Raw genomic sequence first — 11,724 nt, forward strand, 5'->3', positions numbered from 1 at the left:
TAAGAAACAAGAAGCTGGATGAAAGGAAGATGAAGCCAGTTCTCTGAACATGCAAAAAGAACTAGGTTTGTCGTCTTGTGAAATAGTATGCACATCAACTGGAAGTAAACACGTATTCAAAAAAAGCCATGTGGACTCTCACACTTAAGTACAAGCATGCCTAAACTTTTCCGGGATTGTTCCCCTGGCTTGGTGTTTGGGGCAAAGTTGCACTCTGCATCCTTCTGTTGAGAGATCCCTGTATTTTATCACCTCCTGTGTCCTGTCAGACAGCGATCTACATTTTCAAGGCTCTTGACTGTGTTTCCTGCCTTGAGCTTAACTTAACTTGCTAACTCATTTAATAAACACCTCTGTATTTTTCCCCAGACTCTACCACAACTGGAAGACACTGCCTGTAAATATCTTACTCCTTGCCTATAGTGCCCATTCCCCAAACTCTCCTCTACTAGGGTGGAATTAAAACCTTTGGATTTTAGAAGCTCCACACTTCTATTAGAAATGGCTTCCCAAAAAGCTGGGGATTCAAAAATGGTTAATATATGTATATAATTCCAGTAGAGTTGAAGTCATGCATTTAAAACATCACAGCACTGTCCTTGTAATCATGAGATTCTCTCAAAAAATTATATAAACAAATCAAGTTATTAACCTTTAGTTTCCATGTAATTTATGTTTACTTTATGGTAAGTCCCACCAGCACACATATGAAGGCAGGCCCTCATATCTGTGCCTAAAGGTTTTGAGAACACAGTGGTGTCGAAGGGGTTTTAGCAATCTATTGTTATGTAGAGGCCAAAACTCTCACTTTTACTTAGAAAGTCAGATGAGAATCTGAGATTTTATGTATCTTCATGAGATGAAACTCTAAGAAAGGCAACAGATACCATATCAGCTGTGTGGCTGGATGCAGGACAATCTAAGAATATAAGTGAAACAAGGCCTCTGTAGAGATGTTGTAGTATTTTTTATTAGACCAGCTAATGCATTTTGTAAACATATAAGCTAAAGCTTAGAGCATGTAAATCCTTCCAGAGCTGTTCCAAAATATTTAAAAATTCTAGTTTCAAAATTTGTCTTCCAAGTATCAGAACAATTAAGAGAGTTGGTAGCACTGCAAGGATTTGTCTACCCTTGCTGAGAGTTATTTGGTGTTGTGATGCTGAGTGGAGTACCACTGCCTTGTGCAAACAGAGAATGTATTTATTTGTCTCTCAGCACCTGCTATTTCACACTGATTTACTTATCAGCCCTGGTTTGTATGCCTGTGTTTGAGGAATTTCTTTGGATTTCTCACTTATTTTGCAGTATGTGATTGTACTGCATCCAGCTTGGCTGTGGTCTTTCAGGTGCTAACCATAGTAAAACATTGAGCTAAAGTTACTTTGGTTTCCAAGCTCATAGGACCATTTCTATTAATCAGAGTGGTCTCAATGGTTTGGTCAGAGGTTTTGTCTAAGAAATCAGTGTGTGCAATTTCTGTGTAGTGCTCTGGACACATTTTTATTCCTCCAAATAGAGGTGAAATATTCATAAAATATTTCATTGTGAAATACAGCTAATGGCATGATGGATTATGTCTTCTATGATGTATCACACTAGATGCTACATGGACATAATAAAAGTGAGGCCAGGATGCATTATGGGAAATGTAGTCCTGGTCCAAAGAAGAGCTTGGCAAAACCTGACAAAGTTGACAACAGCAGAAGTCATTAAACCATTTCAGAGAGAAAAAAAAACTTTTGACTTTCTGCTGAATCCTCATTTCCAGAAAGAAATATTTCAGACTAGCACTAACAAGAACACCAAGAAGCTGCTAGGTAGGACCTTCATTCTCTTCTGGGCCTTCTTGGAGACCAACAGTTTAAAAAGTATTCAGTGTTTCTCAACCTGCTGCTGATGTAAAAAGTGGGTCTGTACATTCCCTGATTACCTTCTCTCTCCCCAGAGCTGATTCCTCTCAGGATTTACCAACAGCAGAAGTAAATAAATAGAGCAAATCTAATGTCTTTAAACGGGAAAAAATCCCCAACTTCACTTCTTTTTGGAAGAGAGCTCACACAGCAATTAAACTAAACAGCTCCTTGCTGGTGGTACAAGAAGCTTGTCCTTTCGAAGTGCAATGGAAGCATTGCAAGCTGTAAGGTTTGAACAGAGCTGCTTCAGTGGTTCTATGCCACACAAGTCTCCATTTATTAAATATCATTAAGTTGCTCAACTCCATGAATAGTTGCTTAAGTGGACAGGCACAAATTGTAATCAAGGATTAACACATGTATTTAAGTACCCTTTCAAGCTACTTAATCAGAAATATACACACAATCTTATTTTGATAAAACAAGAAGCAATTCCTAGCATTTGAGAAAAAAACAGAGGTTGACACAGCTGCTTTTAATATAAGGTAGAGGAGAACAGTTCATCAGTGCGATGAAATGGACTTGAAAGGACTCACATTTGATCTCCCATATGCAGGAAGACTTTTGAAAGACTGCTTTCTCTGGAGAAAACACAGCTTTAGAAGTATTAGAGTAGGGTCTGGAGTTTTCCAGAGAAAGACGGAGAGGTGGAGACGAAGAGGAAAAGAGAACACTTGTCTGTGCAGCTTATATTGTTAAGTTCCTGTCCATAGTCCTGCTACTGTATGGTTTGAACTAAAAGCACAAATGACCAGCCACCGTCCCCTTCCTGTTTATAAGACTTGTTGAAGCATTTCCCATACCAAGTTTGATGCTGTCATTTGTAGTCATTGTTGAGAAGTGATGAAAAGATCTTGAAATGGAGGATGAAGAGGGCTATGCAAAACTTCATTTCAAAGCACGAAAGAAAAGCTCCAATGCAGGTAAGCATATAAGCATATATAATATGGCTTCAGTCGTATTCTGTAAATAACAAATCTCTCCAGCTATATTCAGCTACATTTGAGCTGTCATAAAAAAACTGCCAAAATTTTTAGATGATGTTACTAAAATTGCCACAGATACTTGAAAGTATACAGAGAAATATAATGGATAGTAGATAAAATGCAGCAAAGTAGTTCCACCAGGCTTGGAGTACTGGTGCTGACAGTCCCAGTACAAGATGGAGAAGTGGAGATGGAAGCATATGGGGAAAAAAATGAGACAGTAGTACTCAGCAAGCTTGGCAGTAGTCTCAGCTTGATAGAAGCCTAAGTTTTGTCCAGCTTGTTTGCAGGAATCACAGCTAAGGAGAATTTAAGAATAATTTAAATGAAAATGGTAAGACAGGTTTTTCAACCAGGTTGGGGGATTTTGTCTAAAGTGACAACAGTAGCAGAGGAGAAATCATGAAGATGTGTGCTGGAAGGCTTTCACACTCACCCTTGCTACACTCTATTTCTTTTAAATGTCGGACCATAAAGACCATGTCCTTAGGGCAGTTTAGGCATGCAATTTCTAAACAGTTAATTAGCTATGATGATCTGAGAAATGCTGGCTGAACATTTATGTAAGAACAACTATAATAGTAAAAAAGCAAGAGCCAGTTTCAGATATTCAGTATGACAGGATAAACTGTGTGTGATTTTATAGACATAAATTATGCCAGTTTCCCTACAGTAATAACAACTTAACTAAGAGCCTATTCCCAACTGCAGTAAAAACACAGAGCCAGGAAAATTGAGAAAACCATTGGAAAAATTGTTGTAAAAGCTTATATTTACTTAACTAAGAATCTTCAATGATCTTTAGAACATTCAGCAAAGTGCACAAAAATGTTGCTGTGATGGAGCAGATTGAATATTTCCATTTCAAAGAAGTGGAAAGTCAAGCAAAGCATATGTGACCACATATACCTAACAGTATGTGACCACAAACACACATAACACATAATGACTAAGTCAGGTTTAAAATGCTGCATCTTCATTGTCTCCCTGCATGACTGTAACTTCCCAAGCAAAGACTGTTGCAGGAGCAAATAGGCAGAAAAACATGAGAGGGCAGCAGAAAGACTTGAGAACGGCACAGTTAAAGAAAACAATCTTTTCGTTTAGCTTAGCTTATAAATGCACTGCAGACAGGGTATGTCTCTACTTGTGGTCAAAGGTGGGTGAGCTAGCTTTAGGCCAGGCACAGACTAGTCTCAGAGGCATGATACTCTGGAAGAGTATTTACTGAGAGGTTGTAAGTGGTTATAATACCCCATAAACACAATCTCGTACAATACCCATGCCAATTCCTCCAGTAGAGAAGGAAGCACAAAATGCAGAACCCCTCTTCCTCTGTGCAGTCAAATCTGTTGGTGCGAGCTGCAGAACTGCCCTGAGGAGCTGAGCAAATACTGAGCTTTTAGCCCAAACTGAGCCACCGGTATGGTGGCATAGCTGCTACCAGAACTCACCCTGAGTGGTTTAGTGCAAACCTGCATATTTGCACAAGACGCTATGACTGTTTTGCCTCCAGTCTAGCCATTGTGCAAAGCACAGCAGTTAAGGATTAGACCCCAGACATCTTAATTGCCTTTTTTATGTCAAAATTGCTGGACGGTACCCAAGGAAGAAGGAAAATGCACACATTCTTAACCATACTATGTAGCATAGTCAGTAAAAAAATACTGCATTCTGTTTACATCTATTTTGCCATCTAAATAAGGTAGAAATATAAAAATAATGGGGATTAGCTATTTGAATATTTAAGGATGAGTAGGTACAGATACAGCCTCTCCCAAATAAATACTATTGAACTGAGAAATGAGGAAAAATGATGTTCAACCTGTGTGCAAAACTGTGATAGGTAGAAACCAGACGTGAAAGGAAAGAGTAAGTGAAAATTAACTTATTTTGTAGCACAAAGTTCAAGTCATATCCTGACTTTGAAAGTTCCAAGTGTTACAGTTTTCAAATAGCAATGTTACAGCAGAGAACTTTTCAAACAGTCTGAATTTGTTTCCTGATTCAGATCTGATCTGGACCACAAATATTTGAAATGTAATGGCTTTTAAAGGGGAAAATCATATCCTCACTTTAGTCCTTACCCAGATTCCATGGGATACTTCCTGATCTTATTTAATAAGTACAAAATGTTCTCCACAAGTTATCAATTTTGGCATCCTGTTTTGTCTTCCAAGAATGGCCATTTCCATGAAATGGAAAGTCACTGTTCTGTTATTCTCTGACTTTATTCCTGGACCCCAGCTAAAGGAAAATTAGCAAGTAAAATCTCTTTCCTATGAAGTTAAGTTTGGAGATAGTAAACAGTATATTGTGTTGCATGCTTTCCAAAAGGAAATTCAGAAACATGTTCCTGAAAGCACTACTGCTAGAAAGTTAGGAAGCAAATTTAAAGTGAAATTTCCCACATAACTGGGCAACTTTAACTGTTCTCCTCCTTGCCCTAAGGCTTCCTTTATGACATCATAGAACATCTTTTATACCTCAGTTATTTTAAAGAGCTTTGCTCTCTTGCAGCCTACACTAACTATATTACTATCCCTTCCAAGAGCACACTGACAGTCTGCTGGAATGAGTCCAGTGGAGGGCTACGAAGACAGTTAGGAAGCTGGACAAATGACACAGGAGGAGAGGCTGAGCGAATTGGCTTTGTGGTGACTTAAAAGAAGACTCAAGGGAGTCTTATTGCTGTCTTCAGCTACCTAATGGGATGCTGTAGAGAAGACAGAGCCAGACTCTTCTTGGAGGTTCACACTGGAAGGACAAGAGGCAATGGACACAAGTTGGAACATAGAAAATCCTGATTTGATATACAGAATTTTTGCTTCACCATGGTGGTGGTAAAACCGTAGGACAGGTGCCCAGAGAGGCTGTAAAATCTCCATCCTTGGAGAAATTCACTGAACAAGGCCATGAATAACCTGATCTAACTGGACCCACTTTGAACAGGAGGCTGGACTAGATGGCCTACTGAGATCCCTTCCAACCCACGTGATTCTGTGATTCTGTGTCAAGACATGTAGAAATCCAGAAATAGAGTGAGTGAGCAAACAGAAACTGCAAGTTTCACTAGAAAGAGGTATGTCACAAGTGTGGCAGTCCTACAAGAATAAATTTTAAGATTATTGGGTACTGTTGAGAAGGAAGATTCACCTTGATTGTGCATTTCCAGGCTTTCTTGATTCTAATTAAAAGTAATATTCTTAGAGTTGTGAGAGAGCTCATTTCTGCATCTCTAATCACTGATGTTTGGTTTTCATCAAGCACCCATTCTGCAAAGGAGCCCTGTTCAGTGCACTGATACTTAATATTCCATAGATTTTGTATTAGTTTGCCAGTGGGAACTGGCTCAACATCAAGAACTCAATAAACGAATAAGCTCCAAATTGTAACATAGACTTTTCTAAAGACCTTTGACTTTGCATCCAGTGTCCGGTGATAAAACCTATCTGTGGGTCCTGAGATTACAGAGCTTCTTTTTCAGAGAATCTAGTGGGCCTTTCTTGACTAATAGTATAGATATCCACAGGCCCAGAACTTTCATTTTTATTCTTACGTGTTACATACGTCTCTCTTCTTTACAACTGTTAGAAACTTTAGTTCTTCCTTACACCTCTGTCACCAAGTTTGTGAGGTTTTGTTTAACAACATCTATTAAGTGCTTGCTGTGACATCTAAAAGTCTTCATGATATCTGCCAGAGTGATATCCCCATGCTATGAAGAACTAGAAACTGTTCAATAGGTGTTCCTTTCACCATGATAAGTTAAGAGCATGGACCAATGTTATACAAAAGGATAAAATCTCAAATGAACAGACAAGCAGTGAAGACATTGGACTGCAAAAATTCAAGTGCATGATCTGAAAAGCTTTTCATAAATGAAAGTTTATTAGAAGCAAGAACTACTCGATATGCATAAATGTGACAGTGTGCTGCTTCCCCCCCACCGCTTTGATGTGCTCTCTCCCCCTCAACTTGACCCCCCTGTAAACAGCACGTAGACAGGGGCTAATTGAGCATGCGCCAACTGAGACCCGACTAGCATGCAGATATGACTATGAGTCAGTCATCTCCCCCCCCCATAAATAGGGGGCAGCCCAGAGCCCATTGAACTCTCCTGCACAGCAGCGGGCTGCACTGCAGAACCCCCTCTTGAGCAGGGACGCCTCTCAAGGTTGCTCCTCGAGGTTGAGAGATTCCTTACCCACAACAGATCCTCGATAAGTGGTTAATAGCATGCTGAACTTTTATGAACTTCGTGAAACTTTGCTGAGTTATATCTCTAACTAGTTGTGCACATAATCCCTTAGACATAAACCGTTGACCAAGTCTGAGACTAGGATCAGATCCAGCTGCACCTAGGCTCCTCTCTGAAGGAGTTTAGAAAGCAAGGGGGTCCTTTCTGAACCTCATGACTCAACAGGGGGGTGTCTGTTGCACACGCATCTGACCCTGTCCTTCATGCAGTAAATAACTGAGTGAACCTTGCCAATCGAACCTCGTTAAATCATTCTTATTTACAGTTGAACTTTGTTAAGTCGCTATCTTACCACAGTAAACATAGTGCTGCTTCCCTCTTACAAGTGAAGTGCATCACTCCTCCGCGACAATAAGACAACCAAAAGGGAAAAAGCAACTGTAACAAAGTACATGGAATAGTGACAGTGATGGACGTTCTGACAGATGTCTAGAGAAACCCAGCGTTATATCTTGGGTAACATCTCATGCCTGTTTGTAAACCATCTTCTTTTTTGCAGAACTTACTTCTTGTTCCTCAGGCTTGCGGTATGTCATTACACTCTCAGGATTTCTGAATGTTCTGTTTCTGGGAGCTGTGATCACACTATTTCAGCAATGTGAGTGACCGAGTAAAAAGTTTTGTTTTAGTTCCGGTGTAATTGACAAGTATTAATCCTTAATTTTACAAGCACACTGTTTTGATAAGGTGACAAGATTGTTCATATCTTCTGCTATTGGGTTTCTGAGGGAGGAAGGGGAAGTCACTACGGTTTTGGGGCTGTGGATCTGCACAAGGTCAGCAGCTTTCAGAAGGCTGTTGAACGTTTGGGGTTTATGAAGAGGGCTGGAGTCTTTCTCGCTTTCTACTCCCCTGACCTGAGAGTCCCTCTTCTTCCTTTCCAAAACTGAACAACCAACCAAGCCTTCCAGCCAAAGCATCCATTCAGTTATTTGGAAAGCCTCTTTTAATATGAAACAGAATTCATTCCAGACAAATGATACAACTGGAAGCCCTTCTATCTCCTTCTCCCCTTATCTTCATAGACAGTCTTCACCTCCTGGTGCGCTACTTTGCCTGCCGTAAGTCTCAGCCAGTTCTCTATAACCTGTATAATAGGAAATGTGAGCTGGTCTTCAGGGATGGGTGAGATAGGAGGCTGGAAGATGATATACTTTGATTGAAAAGACCTCTCTAAACAGATATAAAAATGTGTGCCTCTAAGTTTATGAAGGTGACTTTTGCACAGTGCATGGAAGTTATGCATAAGCACAGGGTCACTGCCAGCACTGACCACATGCATACTGAGCTTACCTCTCCACCACAGATGTCTGCCGTTATCGCTGGGCACCTTTATGGATCAGAGAGAAACGGTTACAGTTGCCCTGGCCAAGCAACTTAAGTGAGTTTTTAGGTGACCATCAGCAAGCATCTGAATATTCATTGAGGAGCCTAATTTTAGATTCCTCCTTTAGAAAATCTTAGCCTGGTAATCCCAATGTCCAGCTTGCTTTTGGACATCAAAATCACCTTGTTCATCAAAATCACTTGAGAACCCAGGAGAAAAATGCGAGTTCGGAAGCACTTCTGGGTATAAGCACCTTAAAGGCAGAGTCAGCCATGCTCCCTTTTGTTGGATGTGAGTCCTGCCCTTCCATATCACCCCATTCTTTTCTGAAAACAGCTCAGTACAGATTTCAGGCAGTGGAAGGTCAAAGACACAGCCACAGTATTTGAAAGATAGCTGTTGCATGCCATGTTGTCAAAAACATGACAATGTTGCAGTCTAGACTGTCTTTGTAAAGTCAGTCACCTCACACATTTGTTTAACATATAGGAATCAGAGGCTCAACTCCCCACTAACCATTTACAGGAGAGTTAGAAGGACTGAGTTTCCATTTAGAACTTCCACTATTTTCTGTGGAAAAGGACTGCGGGGCCTCTTGATAGTTCACTTGTGGTGAATATTCCTGTCCAGGTGACTTGCAATCAAGTGACACGTGGAAACCCAGAGAAAATCTTTCTGAAAGTGATAATACTTCTGAAGAAGTTCTTCATGAAAACAGCTTACTCACTGCATTAAAGGACAGCTTATGCATACATACAAATGGTAAGGAAATAAAGTCTTGCGCACAATAACATAAATGGTTTGAAGAAACAAACACCTACACAAAGGGATTGACCTTCAAATACCAGAATAATTTGTTTCTATTGTTAAAGATGTATAATGTGATTTATTTTAGAGATCTGTCCTTAAACATTTTGGTTCGTGCAAGAAATAAACGTGGAGCAGTGTTGCTGAAGATCTTAATTGCTTCTCCATGGATTCTGTCTGAACTAACTGTGTACTGCTCCCAGTGATTTCAGCAGAGCAGCATGCATTTTGCCCCAACTTTTATGTAAGCTATTTAGCACAATTATCTGGAGTTCTGAAATGTGTGAAGATACAAAGAGGTCCCTAATGAAAGAATGACTATGCTGATTACCACTGTAAAGCAGGAACTGTATACATTCATAAAAAGAGATACACAATTTCTGTCCCCCTGGTTTAAGGCTTCTTTACTCTCATTTTGAAAAGCCCCAGTAAAAGCAGAAGCCAATAATAATGGTTTCAGTTCTAAATAAAGAAGTGACAAAAACCCTTCATCCCAAACTCTTCACAGACTCCAGATGTGAACTCTGCCCCATTGGCTGGAAGCTGCATTATGGGAGATGTTATTACTACTCAGAAAATCGTGATACCTGGAAAAATAGTAAGGAGTATTGCTTGGGAAAAAAATCTGAGCTCCTGGTTATAGAGGATGAGACTGAAATGGTAAATTTGTAAGGCACTCTGTGGTTCAATGTTCTTTTTATTATACCTTGTGAATCTACATATCAGAGTAGAGCTTTCACTGTACTGTAAGAAACCATTTCTAATCCAAATATGCTCACAAAATATATTGTCAGTGGTAAGTACACTGATGATTTATTACTGCATGCTAAAAAACAATTGTCAAGAAGACTACTAGTCCACATTTCATTTAAACAAAGGATGCAACGATATTCCTAGAGATTATCTCCAGTGAGAAGCAGCTGGTATTTGACTGAAGGATTCTTGCATGCTTTATTCTAAAAAAAAAAAGCTGTTCAGAAGTAAGCTGTTGTAAAAGCTGTTGATTTTCCTTGGGGGATGCAGTTTTTCTCTGTGTGCTTTGTACTTTTTTAAATGTCAGTGCCAGGTCTGTGTCAATAGCAAAAGCAGTTCTGTGGGCCAAATCCTAACCTGCATCTGCCTCTTCAGTGCTGCTCTTGTTGGTTAAGGGTGACCAGGCCCAGGCAGTGACCCTGGCACCTGGGTATGGTTTAGAGTCGGAATTAATTTAGATTTTTTTTCTCAATTTCTTGGAAAACATTCCCTGGAATCTTTGGGCATGAAAATCTTGCTATTTTTAAAGTATTAATTACCACTGAATGTTACCAGTAGTGGATTTTTTTGAGGTGCCATTATTATTAGAGTACAAAGACATGCCTCTCTCTCTAGGTTTTCTTAAACAAAATGAAGGATAAAGACACTGGTTTTGTTTGGACTGGATTAAGCTTTGATGAGAATGAAGAAAGATGGATATGGCTCAGTGATCCCAAACGCCTAGGGCACAGGTAGGTCCGTTCTGGGATGAACCTGTGTTGGCCTCCATGACGTGTCCTCCACTCTCTGTGCCCAGGATATTCAGCCATCAGACCAAGACAAAGTGGCAATAAGATGTAAGAACCCATACTCTAGTTAGGCAGCTCGGCCTATTCTGTTTTTTCTCAGTACAGAATTATGATCAAAATGTGTAGCTGGCAAATGAAATTTCTTGGAAGCTCTCAGGAAAAGGAGCTAATTTTATTAGGTGTGTCAATGCCGAATCTGCTTTTTACTTCCAGGTACATTGCAAGCAGGGAGACAGAGAAAGGATAAAGTTTACTAAACAAATAAAACCTGCCTGTATGCCAGAGAATCAAAAGAATCAAAAGAATCAAAAGCGTAAAGACAGAAAAAAAATCCAGTCTTTGTGGTTTCACTCCTTATATTTGCAAACAGAATTTTTCAATGACCTTCATGCCTGTGTTTTTTTTTGCTCTTACAGTTTTACAATAAAAGGAAGGAAGCAAGAAGAAAAATGTGCTGCCTATAAGCTGACAGAAGTGCATGCTGATAACTGCCATTCCCTGTACAAGTGGATTTGCAGGAAGAAGGCAGTCGTGTTGGCTATCTAAGAGATTGCAAAATGAAAGTGAATAGGGACTTTGAAGGTTTACACCCTTTTACAGCAAGTAGGATAGCTGATGTAAAATTAAGGGGAAAATTGTTGACTTGAATTTTGATGAACTGATACATTGTGATTCTATTTGTGATTAAAGTCTATGAAGATTTCAGGCTTGTGTGTCTCTTCTTTTTCAGGATGAAGGTATAAAATGTGTGTCTGTGGGTGCTTGATGCACTCCTTAGAGCTATAAAAATAAGCAGCTTACCAGCTTTAAGTATCTTATAGAGACTAAGAGTTGTGTAAACTACAGGCAAAATGAGTTTTTTGTACCAGCCTACCAACTAGATGTC

At 39.7% G+C, this 11,724-nt stretch overlaps 1 protein-coding gene across 2 annotated transcripts; it reads left to right on the forward strand.

Annotated features, from left to right (window-relative positions):
- The first annotated feature begins 2,766 nt into the window (after nucleotides 1–2,766).
- LOC106489558 (killer cell lectin-like receptor subfamily F member 1) lies at nucleotides 2,767–11,517 on the forward strand. Of its 2 annotated transcripts, none has more exons than XR_001293416.1 (6): nucleotides 2,767–2,839; nucleotides 7,663–7,761; nucleotides 9,121–9,252; nucleotides 9,806–9,957; nucleotides 10,666–10,886; nucleotides 11,255–11,323. XR_001293416.1 is itself a non-coding variant. In XM_013948737.1 (6 exons), the coding sequence occupies exons 1-6, from the start codon at nucleotides 2,776–2,778 to the stop codon at nucleotides 11,382–11,384; spliced, it is 693 nt and encodes a 230-aa protein (XP_013804191.1). In that variant the 5' UTR covers nucleotides 2,767–2,775; the 3' UTR covers nucleotides 11,385–11,517. The 2 variants fall into 2 exon arrangements, 1 of the variants encoding a protein (XP_013804191.1); XM_013948737.1 differs by having other exon boundaries at nucleotides 10,666–10,781; nucleotides 11,255–11,517.
- Nucleotides 11,518–11,724: the final 207 nt, after the last annotated feature.

Source organism: Apteryx mantelli, chromosome 1, assembly GCF_036417845.1.
Source record: "Apteryx mantelli isolate bAptMan1 chromosome 1, bAptMan1.hap1, whole genome shotgun sequence".
NCBI classification, from domain to species: domain Eukaryota; kingdom Metazoa; phylum Chordata; class Aves; order Apterygiformes; family Apterygidae; genus Apteryx; species Apteryx mantelli.